This window comes from Agaricus bisporus (assembly GCF_000300575.1).
Source record: "Agaricus bisporus var. bisporus H97 unplaced genomic scaffold AGABI2scaffold_18, whole genome shotgun sequence".
In the NCBI taxonomy this organism is placed as follows: domain Eukaryota; kingdom Fungi; phylum Basidiomycota; class Agaricomycetes; order Agaricales; family Agaricaceae; genus Agaricus; species Agaricus bisporus.
The window spans coordinates 155,968-171,010 of NW_006267353.1; the positions used below are offsets into that span (position 1 = coordinate 155,968).

A 15,043-nucleotide genomic window follows, 5' to 3' on the forward strand; every position below is an offset into this window, starting at 1 on the left:
ATTACCATGGCTGCCGCCTCCGCCGCACCCCTTTGTGTTCTCATTTTTCATGTGAAATACAGCGAGTGTCTTCCCTTAACAAAAGAATAGAGATAGATAAACGCAGAGGCACTTAGTTTGCGTACTTTTCCCAAGAATGTCAAAAGGTACAGGTTTAAACGAACATGAGATGATCATTAATCATAGGGACAGTGCCACAATTCGGAAACTCCAAATACTTACCAGTAACCTGGTTTGATCTCTATCCTAATAACCACTCCCACACCATATCGAAACAGAGATATGGAAATGAAAAGAAGTTAGGGAACGAATGATGTGTGTCTATCACCGTACATCTCACTCATATTAAAAAGAGACTTGGCATTACTGTGTACTGCGGTGGGCTGAGCGGAATAGACGGAGTAAATCCTGAAAACCCGGATTCTCACAGCCTCAGAACACCCACACTGCATGCGTGATGATTGAAGGTAAATGAAACCTTTGGTTCTAGGTTTCCATGTGCTTAATTGTAAGTAAAGATTTTACCTTTAAGTCTCGCTCCCTGTGCCAGAAACGTATTCGCCGGTTTCTGATTCGTAGAGGTTATTTGACAAATTTACCCGTTAAAGCTTACAAAAAAACTGAGTTACATACATACGCTATGACTCAGACTGGATGGAACCTTGGCCGTCGGAGTGGAGTTGGACTTTTGAGTTACCACGGTGCGGTGGATCGATAACTCATCATAAGAGCTGCGTGCAAGCCTGCATCAAGCACTACGTCGATGATCATGACGACTCACATGGGGAATCAAATTCACTTGAAAATGAAACATTACATTGTAATCAGGACCTTGTTTTGATATAAATATGCATTTGTGAGCGGTCATGAGCTCAATTACACAACAGGTCGCACAACCGAATAAAACAGCTACGGACATCGAATTCCCATAATCGAAACAACAACGTTTACGGGGGTCTCTCGAAACACAAGAAACAAGTAACCAAGGATAACAAATTGGGGATCCTACAAGTAGCACAAAAAGGCTAAAATAAAATTTAAACGCGGATGAAATTTATCGTCGAGGTGCGGTATAATGGCCGCTAGTATTGAATACCGGCCGTAAGGCAGTAGAAACGTGAGAATCTCGGGTCCCTCTGAGATAGGGCATGGAAGGACTGTATTGGATTTGATTGTGTTGCCGCGGTTGCAGCGCTGGTGACTGAGAAGGGGAAGCGTACGTGGAAGGTGGAGGAGAAGTAGATGAAGAAGTCGGAGACACAGATGGTGATGGCGAGGGGGATGGCGAAGAGGAGTGGAAGCTTGATCCAGGGGTCAGCGCACGCATGGGAATGTTGGCGGAAGAACCAGAATGAGAGCGAGAGTGAGAATGGTAATCCTCCTGAGAAATTGACACTGCATTGTGCCTAGGAATGTTACCACGAGGTTCTACTGCTGACGTCTGAGGACCTCTCGTAATGGGCATATGCATCCGCATGTGGCGGTGAGAATCTTCAGATGCATGATGATATTCATCCATTTCATCCGGATCCATACCTCCTTGATAATCTTTAGGATAGTCATAGACTCTGTATCGCATGTAATGATGCGACGCTTCAGAGAGAGATGGAACGATGTGTTGCGGAGGCGGAAGTTGGTGACGGGACGAACTGTGATGGGGGGCGCTTGCCGACTGTTGCATTGTTGTTACGGCACTCTGCAAGGAGTTTGCGCTGGATCGTCGACGCCGGCGACGTATACCATCGTCGGGAACCTCCTGGCCGGAGGTTATAGTGTGGTTGCGGAGATGCCTCCTCATGTTTGAATTTACATTAAACTCACGACCGCATCTAGGCCAAGGGCAACGGAAGGCTGAAACATGAATAATAGTTAAGCAGTCTGCGTTACCAACGTCGAGATAGGAAACCTACGAGTTGCACCGGTATGAGTGTTATAGTGGATCTTGAGGGAACTCGGACGGTTAAAAGCCTTGCGGCATATGGGACAAACGTGCTTTCGCGGGACACCGGAAGGTGCGCCTGCTGTAGGGGTTTCGTCGTCGGTGAGACACTCAGAATCGTTGAGACCATGTGGAGATGGCCCTGAGTGACAGTCAGACCAAAGATCTGGCCGATCCGAGGAGAGTTGAGAGTCGAGGTAAGTACGACGGTCTGGACCTGCCTGCCCCCGTGCCGAGTGATTCACTGGCACTGCTGGAAGCGCTGGATGGCTGCGCTGATAATTGTCTTCACCCATCGACACGGAGTGTGAAAGACGAGGGGGCATAGCATCAGCTGATTCTGAAGCGGTGTGTGGAGCCCGTGGCAATGCAGGACGTTGAGAATGGCTAGAGTATTCCTCTGCTCGGCGTTGACCGCCTAGGTGAGAAGGCCCAGAGGAGAGTTGGCCTTGAAGTGGAACTCGTAGGGGTGGATTGCAACTACTTCGAACTCTGTCAAAACGTGCATGCGATGGGGGAGTAGACGTCTGCAAGGGACGTGAGTTGATTGAACAACACGAGCTTCAACCCGTAACTTACTCTAGGCGAGGGAGGAGAGTTCATAAGATGTTCTGTAATTGGTGAGGTCAGTCAAGTATGGCGACGGCCAAGGAGGACATACCTGGAAATAATTCATGGATGCTGGGGAGGGAAACGGATTGGGGAGACATTGGGAGGAGTAAGGGGCGGAGATGGGAAGGGTGAGATGGAGGGTTATAAGGGGAGGAGGCGATCTAATAAGAAACCGATATGGCTAAAAAAAAAGTGAGATTTGTAGTGAATCCAAGGACGCCCGGTGACTGATTGTTGTGGACGGATATGGACTCCCTTACACGAACAAAATCGCCTGCAACCTGATCCTTTAAATGAGTTACCCAATGTAACGCCCAGAACGTGTGACGACATGTCCCGATATAGTCATTGTCTACGATGCCAACAGGATTTGCGTCTTGCCCCTGGCTCTCATACACAGTGGCGAAGCCATGTGCACCCAACCTGCATCAGCGTTTCATATACCTCTTTGATCCTCCAGCTCTCGTACACGAGCACTTGCATGGGCACCCGCAGTGAAATGTAGCGGAAAGACACATGCCACGGATCGTCGTTTCAGCAATCGAGATCTAGATGCCGGTCACATTGGCGTGACATTGGCGTCGATCGCATCGCACGCAAGTGGTGGGCTTTTTGTGGGCTTCTCGGCACGGACGGCGGAGAAGGGGGTGGCTTTTCCGAGATAGGAAGGCGAGCCGATGCCAACGCCAGCCAACACCTTGGCGTTTTCCGCGTCGATTCCCCGGCATTCAGAGTATTCCCCGCACTAATGACTCAGTGTCGTTAGGACCCCGGAATAGTCCTTCAGGATTAGATCCCGATTCTGCTGGTGTTCACTTTTTTGCCAGGATATTTGCGAGATATTCCCACACTCTTTTTACAACAGATTTCCGTGTTGCTCGTTGTTTCGGATGAAATGTTTTTCACGGCCACAATTTGTCCGTTATTGAACCCCTTATGGGAGGAATCCGGGGTCCCGTGCCGATCTGGGTGCCAGCACGTTGCTTCGGCGTTCAAAGCAGCAGATCAGGATGATTTACAAGTCTCTCTTCCAGGGCCGCGGAACACCACCCAGTCTACACGCTGGCGAATCACTGCACTCATACGTACTGCGCTGGAGGATCGCCCATCCCCAGTACCCCATCATGGCTATCCATCCTCCAAACTGGCCTCCGTCTCGCTCGCTCAGATAATTTTGCCCTTCATTCAAGTTCCCGAACGCAGCGTCCTTGGACAGCGCGGATAAGAACTAAGCCGCTTGCCCCCCCTTGTCTCCCTCTCCCCCTGCTTCGGCCCATAATTCCCAAGGCGTGTCGCATTAACTCCGGTTCAGAACATGCGAAGGAAATACGCCAGTCAAATCTCATTATGCTCAAGATTTATGCCTCTTTCTGAATTCCATCCTACCCATCGTCACTCACTCAAACTATCGCTCACCTGAATTTGTTGGTATGGGATTTATCGGCAGATCTGATCATCAATGGTCATTATGCATTTCAAATCCAGCGAAAGGCCCTGTAGGCATGTGGCTAATAATCGCGAGGGAATGGACACTGGAGCGGACTAGCGGCTATGTCCACGCCGTTTTCATTTCATGGCTCCACAACCTCCGGTGATCAGTGACAGTCAGTGACGTTATTACCGTACCGGGACTATACAAGTGAGTCGCTGTAGTTTATTTACAAGTGTCACTCACGCCCAACGGCCACGCCTCCTTGTAAATTGCTATAGAATGTTAAAGTAACGAGATAAGTTATCCATAAGGTAGGACCTCAAATTCCAATCCGGTACAACACCAATCTTAATTGAGTCAACCTTCTTTCCCGGCATCCAACCTGACCCTCAAACTCTACTGCGCAACGAAACTCAATTCTTGCTTCTCCGCTGCGTTCACAGTGGGCTATAGAGACTACCGGTTCATTTGGTGCTTCCCGACCTCCTCGGCAATCCAATAAGCATTGATATTGGATGACAGCCTAACGGCAGGGTTGCACATGTTCAAAAAACAATCTAGGCAGCCATCCTCGATCCTTTGCCACTGGTTCAGGACTTGAATGTTCATTACTCCTTCTCTATTCATTTGCTCTTCTCAGCACGCTGTATTCACACACAATCGCGTGGCTTCGCCGGTGTATCCGAAACCCGAAAATCGTCTTTCCAGCACCTTCCAGCACCTTCCCGCTGCAATTATTATCTAACTAGGTATTACCGGTATTTCAACGTCGGAGACATCTAGCGGCCAATTTACACAATTGGTCCGTTTTTCTAAATCGTGCTTAAATCATCTTGATGCTTAAATAAAGTTTTTACGAATCACGATGAAATCACAAATATGAATGAAAAAATTCGTGGGAACAGAGAATGGTTCTACCTCAAGTCTAACCGACCCGAACGGGCGTTACTGACCACCGACTGGTGGGTGTGTCTGTTATGGAACGATGATCGGTTCTTACAAACTAACAACCTGGTCTTAGTGATTCATCAATCATTTCACAGTCACCCCAAATACCAAATTAAGAAATCGGGAAGTGATGATCGTACAAAGTTCTATTATTCTCTTCCATCTTTACTTTTCCACCAAGAGGCTTCCTAGAACTGCCACGGTAACTATATTGTTCACCGGAACTATCGCGCAGTAAGTTGAGCATAATTGATGAATCGATGATAGATGCGCTCGAAGGAATAAAGAGGGACGTTTGGTTCCCTTTTTTTTTTACAGGGTTTCCTACTGTCGAGGGAAGTCACAAAATCAGTACTGGTTCGTATGCGTACTGAGGTTTTCAAGACACAAGGTAATTACTTACCAGACAACCATCGGGTTATCCATGATGCACGAAAGAGAAGCAGCAGTTATGCATCACATGGTTTGAGGTTTCGAGTTCTATCGGAATTTCGGTGGGGACAAATCGGAGAAGTGACACTTGAAAAAAGCAAACAGGACCCGGCCACTGAACTCAAAACTTGCAACATAGTGACACGCGGTCGCCAATACCACAGCCTAAACACCTGAAAGTCGAACTAGGGAATGATTACAGGCTATGTTATGATTTGATACGAGATTATAGCACAAGTTGAAAGATTCACCAATAGCCTAAATAAGCGATGGTTTCGTCTTCGCTTACAGATGGGAACCGCAGGGTCGATACCTGGGGGTACTAAGGGTGTCCGCGATACACGAGTATATCTCCTCAAGCAAAGGTAAGACAGACTGATATGGGTTTCTCGGCCTCTAGTATCTATCGGGATCTATTTGTGGGTCATTTGTGACAGATTTCAGAACCCCTTGATCATCGGCAGGCTAAAGAACCATGTCTGACGTTTCTTTTGCATAGGGATGAGAAAAAGATACAGGTACTAAACATATTTGAATGGGATTATCGCTCATCGTCAAACATATGATCATCCATATAGGATCATTCCTATGTCATATTGTCCGTGATGTGGGATTTAACAGAAAGGCTCATCTGTGAGAAATGTTTAATCCACGCGAATGATCGCCACAAACTCGGCCTAAAGATGCCCGTTGCTAAAAACATGATTTTATGAAGTTGGAACCGGCCCGAACCGGTGCGGCTTTGCCAAAGTTAAGGAAAGTTTTATGCGCATTCTAGCCATATTTTGAACCAAATTTGCGAGGTCATCGGAAAAGACGTTAGTGCGAAGTAGAAGGCCTTGACGCGTTGCCTCTTCAGTCAAGCGTTGCCCATCGCTCTTCTATCTGTTTACCGGTAGAAGTCTTCTGTCCATACGTCCAATGCTCTAAATTCAGCCATACCCTACTTTGATATCCTCTTTATGAACCCCCGCGGCAAACCTTGTAGACAGTATTATTATATGTAGAAACCCTCAGCCATGGTACTCGGACACACAGCTGGGTCAGTCAAAAGAATTAGTCCTTCTCTTCGGCGAGTAATCCTGATGTGGGGATTGATGATAATGGAGCTTTGGGAATATCCTTTCCTTTTCGAGTTGAATCAGTTCTCTATTTTGGCGACTCAGCTTCTTACCCAGCGCCCAAATACTTGAATAATTCATCAAGATCAGCCCAACTTTCCGATGATTCGCGAACATAATGATAATTATGATGATGATGTGGTGCTACAATATCAAGTGATCAACATAGTTCGACTTCATCAGCCGATGATTAATTATCATGTAACCGATTGTGATCAGCAGCCGTAAGGTTCACAACGTAAAGAAATGGGACTTGATTCCGATACGCACTGGTGTAATTCTACATCTCTTATATGTAGCTAGTAGTTATCGCCCCGTTTCTAATCAGAGTCTAATTGCTCCCGAGCCCCTTATCGGCAGGTGATTCGACAAAAGGAGGAATTTCCCAGGTCTGGAAAACGTAATTCAATTGATGATGTAACGCAGATAAACGTGGATATGTTAATCCCTGTCTTCTCGGATGTGCGGACAAATTCAGGTCCAGATCTGGACAGCATCCGCGTGCCTAAATTTGGACTTACCGTGGTGCCCGACGGTAAGACCTAAAAAAGTAATTATATCGTAGAAAGCACAAACCCTGAGAAACCTCATCAAAAAACAACAAAGGCTGTTTCACAGCATCTAGAAAAGCTGGCGTGAAACCCTTTTGAATCACATGGATCCTAGGCTATAAATGAGAATCGTGAGACACTGAAATAAAAATGTATGTGTAGGTGTGGTCTGCCTGGGTTGTCGGGCGAGGTGGGGAGAAAGTTTATTAGACATATGGTGTTCCCGTGTAACGAAGGAGAAACTTCTGATTTTCCTGCGGTGACTAGCGAGAATTAAAGTCGCTCTGTTGGTACTATAGATGGTGGTGAAACCCGAGTTTGGTTACTAAGGTCCCTCAATCCTCTCACCTCTAGTCGAGATTGTCTCGGTTTGCACAGGCGTATTCAGTCAGAACCCTCTCCACACACTCAGCAAACGAGCTGAACACCTCGTCAGGCGGCACTATTCCTGGACGCGCTTCGTCGCCGGCTCGGTATTTTCCGGTCTTAACTTAACAATTATCCGGTCAACGCTTTTCAGTAGAGTAGATCTGAGACCCAGGACGCGCGCAACTTACCGAGAATCCTCCAGAGACCCAATTCAACAGCGCCATCACCCAGGTCGGTTTCCACGTCGTCTCCAATGATGACAATCCTTCCATTGCGTCCAATTTTGTCCAGCTCTCCTGTTCTATAAAAGTCGTCTATCACAGTCTCGAAAAATAGTTTTGTCGGTTTTCCGATAACATGGGCTTTAACATTTGCAGCCGTCTCGAGCGCCGTAACGAATGGACCGGGTCCCAATGATAAACCGACAGGATTTTCAGTTTGAATATACTTGGCCTTGTGTGTAGCAATTAATGGTGGTGAACGGTATGGAGCCTTCCTAGAACTATTGTTGCTTTTCTGGAGTCCATCAGAAACATTCGACTCTACATTCTGTTCACCTATCAATACCCTGAAGGCGGTGTTCATATGGGAATAATCCAATAATTCAGGAACGAGTCCCACAACGACAGAATCATAAGGTGAGTCACAGCTTTCATCACTGACTCCACCTAGGACAGGGAACACCTCTTCTTTTGCGGATGGTGAGAGAAGAAGATATGGCCTTGTAACCATCATGAGTTGGTCATCCTCTCAATATGGGGCTCGATGTGAAAGGAACCCACCTTTTGAGACATTGATTCTGCATGTATTGAGCCACGGCGCCGATACTTGTCCACACCTCCTGCCTTTCGTGAAGCCGCCGGACGGGGTGTTGCTCACCAACGGGTAGGTCAGGTGCTGAGTCAGTGAACGGCCTAGTGTTTGGAGATGGTTTCACGTTGAAACCTAGTTTGTTTAATCGCTGAACAACTGAAGCCGTTGATTCTTTACTAGTGTTACTGCAAAGACGAAAAGGAATACCGGATGCGCGAAGGCGGTGGAATGCCTCGACAGCACCTGGCGTTGGCTTCGACCCGACATGCAGATTTCCCGATATATCGATCAGAAACGCTCGGATTAACGGCCGCGCGCGAGGTTTGGACATTTTCGATTATGTGTCGTTAGATCTAATCCGATCTCTAGTGATTTTGATGATATTGGAGGAAAATATTGGTCAAGACCCCGAAGGCTATTACCTGTGGTAGGTGTATCAGCGGTGTCTTCGAGAGAAATTCGTTGACGTTCAAAGAAGCGTGCCTATAGGATGCCGACAGTCAGTTTAACTAGATCGCGTTCGAGTGCGGTGAGCCAAATGATGAATTTGCTCATTATGTCATGGCCCGGACTTGGCGATGACGTGACCCTGATGTCACTTTCCTGCAGTGCCATATCCGCCGGTGCATTGATTTTGACGGCCGTGCGTACGAGCCATCTACCCTCCTTCGTCTTTCTAATTCCAGTGTCGGTGGCGCAAAGAGATTGTTGTCTGCGCTGAGTTTAACAGTTACGCCACATACCCCTTTTGATCCTTCGTTCTCTTCTCAGCACCCAGTTGTTATTTTTCTGATTAGTATGTAAACTTCGCCCTGCCAGAATGCTGGCTATACGATTTCTCTCTATCGGCTCTTCATAAAATAGTCATATCCAGTAATCATTAAAGTTTCCGACTCGGATTGTGTGAGCTAACTACTTTGAATATAATACACGTTGATAATTGATTGACACAGCCCATTGCAATTACGCGATTAATCTCGCCATTACTGTGACCTTTTTTGATAAATACCCAGAACGCAACGTAATGAGTAAAGCGGAGGGAAATGTGGGTTTGGCCGAGGGAGCCTAGTCACTTGACTACGATTGACAATCATCTTGGTATTCAAATTTCCCTGAGTGAGATTAGGTTAAGTAGATTCCGAGGACACATGTGACCCTTGAATTCATACGCACATTGTACTTACCTAGACGCGCAGGAGATTGTCAGGAGAGGAAGATCTCGTGTACATGACGTGTCGTGACATATAGTTATCAGGGCAGAGGCAGTCGATTGGTACGGACGGCAGCATTAGCGCAGCGCCACCAGACCGAATGACCGAGTAGCTGCTGTCAAGTTTGAACTCGACCATGAGTGGTGAGTACTATGACCCGGGACGACCAGCTGCAAGGCATTTTAGAACTTGATTTCTTTTTATAATTCCCTTTGTCGCCGAGGCATTGATAAGTCCAAAATGAACAAGTCGAAAGCCGAGTGGCGTGATGATTGGCGGTTGCGAACAGGTTGCGAATATATGAACCGACAGACTCCACTTTTTCTCCGAGAGACCAACGTCATGAGTTACACTAGTTATACGAGAAAAATGATACGATCGACTGTTACATGAGATGCCAAGATGATCTTTCGCGTCCCAAGGCCGAATAACTTAGATCAAATTCACTTACGCGGCCGGAAGTCCGATTTATTCATCAGTAAATTACCCGAAGATTTTCAACTTTTGCTTGAAAGTGATTGACCAGGCTATATATCCGAGAACGGGGTTCTCGATTGATAATGGAGGGAAGCCATCGATGGCAAATACGTACTCGGATTTTCTACTCGGATGCACTGAGAATGGAACACTACGGTATAACCAAATTTGGTATTGAAACATTCTGACGCCACAATGGCCGCCACGATCAACGAACTTGTCTTCATTTCATCCAATATGCACAACCATTGCTATAACATATCTGGCTTCTAGAGGCATACAGGCGTTGGAGACTTACATATCGCGTCAAGAACTAGTCCCACCCAAGCGCAGGACCTTACTATTACAAAACGGACCAACCAAGGCCTTGCGACGATGCTTTCTCGCCCCTCCCAATGTTCTCTTCCATCCTTCAACGTATCATGGCACCGACAGTTTTCGATCTTATTTCCCTCTCCGCCGTTTCTCTCTTAATAACGCTGGCAATCTTCAAAGGCTCCAAGATCAACACCCCACTTAGAGGTCCGAGGAGCCCAAGTTTTATTTTCGGACATTATCGCCACATTCAAGAACAAAACGATCCCGAACTCGTCTACGAAAAATGGGCAAAAAAATACGGTCCAGCCTATCAAGTTACTGGGCCCTTTGGATCTAAACGAATTGTTATCTGCGATCCAAAGGCTAATGCACATTTCTACTCCCGCGAAACAAACGGTTATGTTCAGACAAAATTAGCTCATGTTTTTATAGAAAATTTGGTGAGTTTCGATCTACAACTTGGTTCTTCTATCGCGCAAGTCCGAGAAGAGTGATCGGCCTTGGTTCTGACAGTTTGGTCGGGGAGTACTTTGGGCCGAGGCGGATAGTCACAAGAGGTGCGAATATCATGATCTTTGTCCCGGGAAGTTGTTGATGGGTTCATTAAAATGACTATAGGCAGCGTAAAACTCTCATGCCTGCCTTTAGTAATGCCGCAATAAGACGATTGTCAACCGTTTTCTATGATGCCGTGTATAAAGTAAGGGTGTCATAATGCGGGTGCTTTTCATGGGTGACATGTCAACGATCAGATGAAGACGTCGTGGGATACTACAATCGATAATGCAAAAGCAGAGTACGCCGTTATTGATGTTCAGAAATGGTTCGTATGACAATTTCTACTTGAACGTCGTAACAATGTTTCACCGTGCTTACCCTTCACCAAAAGGATGAATCACGTCTCGTAAGTCATACAAATCTGCTGGACTGACAAGACAGAAATCTCAATCGGACTGGATTCAGGTTGGATTCCATTGGTATCGGTGGATTCGGTCATGACTTCAAAGCATTGGAAAACAAAAATACCTCCGTAGTGGAGGTGTTTGATTCATTCGACGATGCCAATACGGACTTTTTCTCTCGCCTCATCTTCTTTCTTGGGCCCGTATTCCCGACACTGCAGAATCTCCCCACGAAGGGCAACCGTATGCTCCGTCAATTAAGAGAAACCATGGGTAAAATCGCCGATGAACTCCTCAAGAGAAGCAGAAGGGTTAGCGATGAGAAGGAAGACAGTGTCATAGCAGACAAGTCCATTATTGGAATTCTCGGTGTGTTCTGATTTCTCCACATTTGACTGATATTAAACATTTAGCCATTTTCAGTAAGGTCCGAGAATGCAGGCACAAAACTTGAAATGTCATCAGAAGAAGTTCTGGCTCAAATGGTATGTTGTATGTCATCATTATTATGAAAATAAGTGAGGTACGAGGGAATTGATTTACGGCTTCAGAACACGCTTTTAGTTGCTGGTACGCGGCGAACTAGCTACCGTATTCAAAAGTGTCTAAATAAATTTTCTAGGTTACGCCACAACCTCAAGTGCGTTTCACATCCCAACTATATATATACCCCTGCATTTCTAACGTATACCCACCACGGCGCGAACAGTCAGCTTAACTGTAAGACTTTTGAACAACTACTTTGTCAAGTTTCTCATTCAAATGTCTTTTTTTTTCGGGGGGCAGTGGGCTCTAATTGAATTATCCCGAGCAATTGAAAAACAGGATAAATTAAGGATCGAGATTGCAGGATTGGGTGGTACAGATCCCACTTGGGAACAATTAACGTCAGGTCTTCCGTACCTCAACGCCGTAGTACATGAAGTACTTCGCCTTCATCCGCCGGTTGGCGAGACCACACGTGTAGTACGTATACCTTAATCTATCCAAAACCATATATCTTATTTTCATGACAGGCAACGGAAGACGATATCATTCCCTTCACATCTCCAATAATCACATCCCAAGGTTTACCCACGGACAAACTCTCCATAACCAAAGGAACCATCATCAGTTCACCTATTGGTTATATGAACACTAGCACTACATTCTGGGGACCCGACGCAAGAGAATTCAAACCCGAAAGGTGGTTAGAAGAAGATGCCTTGTGTAATTTAAGAGCCAAAGAAATTCAAGGACATCGTCATATACTCACCTTTTCCGATGGACCTAGAACATGTCTAGGAAAAACATTTGCTCTGACTGAATTCAAGGTGAGCATTGAAACGCCTATATTCTTTTCCTTTCTTTCTTTCTGACATATCTCAATTCGTCCGTCTAGATTACCTTAGCAGTCCTCATCCGTCATTATCTATTCGAATTACTCGACGGACCGAATACTCAAATTGACAAACATCCTTCGATATTGCCTAGACCCAAAATGAGGGGTTACGAAGGTGCTGTAGTACCTCTCAAAGTCAGGCGAATTGAAGGCGAATAATCGGATTCGCATGAAATCAAATGCCAAGTGAATCAAAGCATGTAGCTTACGATAGTTTCTGGTGATGAAGAAGATCCATGTACTAGAATGAATTTTCAGCACGAACATATCCTTCTGCCACTGATCTGACGATCGTAACATTAGACGCTTTCTCATCCACAAAACGTATAGCATAAAAACAACATGAACAACATGGTATATCGGCTAGAAAACAAAAACAAAAAAACAAAAGCAAATCTGTTGTTACAGATAAGAAAAGGAGTGTTAGGAGTGTTTTATAAACCGCAGTTGGATATATGTAAAAAAAAATTGCAATAGTCCGAACTAGCGAAACAAAGCAATTGAAAGAACGAAATTCGAAATTCGAAAAAGAGGTATCATTCAGGTATCACATTTCCATAGTAGACGTATGTTTACTAGCTGTTGTTACAGAAAAAAAAAGCAAAAAAAAAAGTTAAAACAAACCAGAACGAGCGTAGATGAGTTAAATTTGGCATAACCATGTTCTTTTTGTCTTTAGCAGTTCCGAAAAAAGCAGAAGTGTTTTTTTTCTCTCAACTCGACATCAAGAATGGGCGGTAGTTCCGAGAGACGCCAGAGAAGATTCATAAGCATCCATAGCTATTGAGATAAATGAGCGAGGATGCAAGAGAAAAAAAATTGATACAAGGCTTACTTACTCGGCATGGCTATTCATCGTAGGGTTGAGAAACTGATAAAGGAACGTGAACCATAACGAGCATAACCAACTCACCCTGACTATTCTGCAAACTCTTCATACATTGCGCTTCATCGATCCCTCCCTGATCTTCATCCTCCTCGGTAATACCCTGATGTGACAGAGACACATTCGCGGTTGGCGTAGGATTATTCAAATTTCCAGAATTGTTCCTCAAAGACGAAGGTCTCCCTTCAACATGTCTAACAAATTCACCCCAATACGCTCTATCATCATGTCCCATAGCTTCATATTGAGTTTTAACGCCCACATGAGCCCGTTTCCAAACACCACGATGCCGACAAACGGTACTCTTAACATAACGACTGCCAAAAACGCGCTCAAAAGCGGCTTTATGGGTCATTGTTGATCCATTGGCGGATTGGGCCACAAGTGCATCCATTGCGTTAAATCCGGCGGAGATCTCTGCGACTGTGTAGTCGTTTGGCCAACGTTTGAGTGGTGGGTGGGGGGGATAAGGGGAAATTGGTATGGGGATGCTTGAGGGAGAGTTTGATAATGTTGTTGTTGTTGTTGTTGCTGCTGTTGATGATGATGGGCAGCCTGGTTGTGTTGAGGATGTTGCGGGTGCGCCTGAAGTTGAGGTGACATCGTATATTGCTCCTGGGTAGGTGAAATCGTCTGCTGAAACATTTGATGATGATGATGAAGGTGGTGTGGGTAAGGATTGGGCTGCGGCGGCGTGGGCGCCACTTGCGGCGGAGAGGGAACCTGAAATTGTTGTTGTTGTTGACGTTGCTGTTGCTGCTGCTGTTGGTGACGTTGCCGCTGCTGGCGCTGTTGTTCCATTGTCAGCTGAGAGATATCCTCTCTCGTCGTCATCGGCATCTGCGTGGTGGTGGTCCTCGCGGCGGCGTACGATGGACTGCTGGGTGAGGTAGAAGTTGTTGGGTATGCGGACCTTGCGGCTTGTTGGTGAGTCTGAGTCTGATTCGATGTCGATTGAGCCGCGTTTGCAGATACATCGGTGCGACGACGACTCCCCTCTGGATTTTGCTGCAGCTGAGGTGGCTGACGCTGAACAGTCTGAGTAGCTCCGAAAGGACTTGAGAAATCGACGTTGGATCTTGAGTTCTTCGTCAATTTGAAGACATTCACTGTCTTTCAGACCTTCCAGGAGGCTTTTACGGATGCGATAAAGCAATCGCTGTTGCGATTCGACCTTGCGCACGGACGTGATGCGGAGCTGGTCCCACTGGCCTGTTTCGGGATTGTAAATCTCGAGATAGGTGCTGGGGGTCAAACGGAGCTCGGCTACAATGTTTGTCATCTCGGAGAGCTTGAAGTAAGGAAAAGTAGGGATCGTTTGGTTGATTCTGATCGGCGACGCATTTGCCTGGACCAGGTCCATCAATGATGTGCGGATGGAACGAAGACGGGAAACGGCCTTACCTCGTACCAGAGTATAACTGTAACAGACTTTTTGTATTCTTCCTCCTGGCGATGGATGTCCTATTCGGATGATCTGAGCAAACTAAAGACGCTTTTTCTTTTATTTGTTGCCACAAGGGCTGCTGACCTGCATGGAGAGAGGGTCGGCATGCTTGGCGGTGTTGCTCATCGCCAGTGAAGCGACTGATAGCGCACGTTCAGACTATCGGCTCCCGTCGACGGGGAGGAACACAGACCAGCACACGCT

The 15,043-nt window shown here is 46.2% G+C and overlaps 5 protein-coding genes across 5 annotated transcripts; 1 reads left to right on the forward strand and 4 right to left on the reverse strand.

Annotated features, from left to right (window-relative positions):
- Positions 1-773: 773 nt before the first annotated feature.
- On the reverse strand, positions 774-2,655 carry AGABI2DRAFT_230069 (hypothetical protein). The gene is made up of 4 exons (XM_006457529.1): positions 2,601-2,655; positions 2,519-2,550; positions 1,911-2,466; positions 774-1,851 (listed from the first exon to the last, which is right to left on the reverse strand). Exons 1-4 carry the CDS (start codon positions 2,647-2,649, stop codon positions 1,055-1,057), a joined length of 1,434 nt encoding a protein of 477 aa, XP_006457592.1. The 5' UTR covers positions 2,650-2,655; the 3' UTR covers positions 774-1,054.
- Positions 2,656-7,385: 4,730 nt separating this feature from the next.
- AGABI2DRAFT_189068 (hypothetical protein) lies at positions 7,386-8,707 on the reverse strand (the record flags this gene model as incomplete). Its single annotated transcript, XM_006457530.1, has 3 exons — positions 8,187-8,707; positions 7,593-8,125; positions 7,386-7,525 (listed from the first exon to the last, which is right to left on the reverse strand). The coding sequence occupies exons 1-3, from the start codon at positions 8,546-8,548 to the stop codon at positions 7,386-7,388; spliced, it is 1,035 nt and encodes a 344-aa protein (XP_006457593.1). The 5' UTR covers positions 8,549-8,707.
- A 537-nt stretch (positions 8,708-9,244) lies between these two features.
- AGABI2DRAFT_196223 (hypothetical protein) lies at positions 9,245-9,571 on the reverse strand. The gene is made up of 2 exons (XM_006457531.1): positions 9,391-9,571; positions 9,245-9,329 (listed from the first exon to the last, which is right to left on the reverse strand). The coding sequence occupies exon 1, from the start codon at positions 9,564-9,566 to the stop codon at positions 9,402-9,404; it is 165 nt and encodes a 54-aa protein (XP_006457594.1). The 5' UTR covers positions 9,567-9,571; the 3' UTR covers positions 9,245-9,329; positions 9,391-9,401.
- Positions 9,572-10,300: 729 nt separating this feature from the next.
- On the forward strand, positions 10,301-12,665 carry AGABI2DRAFT_123448 (hypothetical protein; the record flags this gene model as incomplete). Its single annotated transcript, XM_006457532.1, has 13 exons — positions 10,301-10,663; positions 10,737-10,780; positions 10,842-10,923; positions 10,976-11,046; positions 11,113-11,127; positions 11,187-11,494; positions 11,549-11,610; positions 11,677-11,695; positions 11,748-11,765; positions 11,835-11,845; positions 11,912-12,091; positions 12,142-12,438; positions 12,507-12,665. 13 exons carry the CDS (start codon positions 10,301-10,303, stop codon positions 12,663-12,665), a joined length of 1,629 nt encoding a protein of 542 aa, XP_006457595.1.
- A 544-nt stretch (positions 12,666-13,209) lies between these two features.
- AGABI2DRAFT_196224 (hypothetical protein) lies at positions 13,210-15,017 on the reverse strand. Its single transcript, XM_006457533.1, has 5 exons — positions 14,924-15,017; positions 14,797-14,856; positions 13,420-14,740; positions 13,346-13,354; positions 13,210-13,286 (listed from the first exon to the last, which is right to left on the reverse strand). The coding sequence occupies exons 1-5, from the start codon at positions 14,963-14,965 to the stop codon at positions 13,231-13,233; spliced, it is 1,488 nt and encodes a 495-aa protein (XP_006457596.1). The 5' UTR covers positions 14,966-15,017; the 3' UTR covers positions 13,210-13,230.
- Between the last annotated feature and the right edge of the window lie 26 nt (positions 15,018-15,043).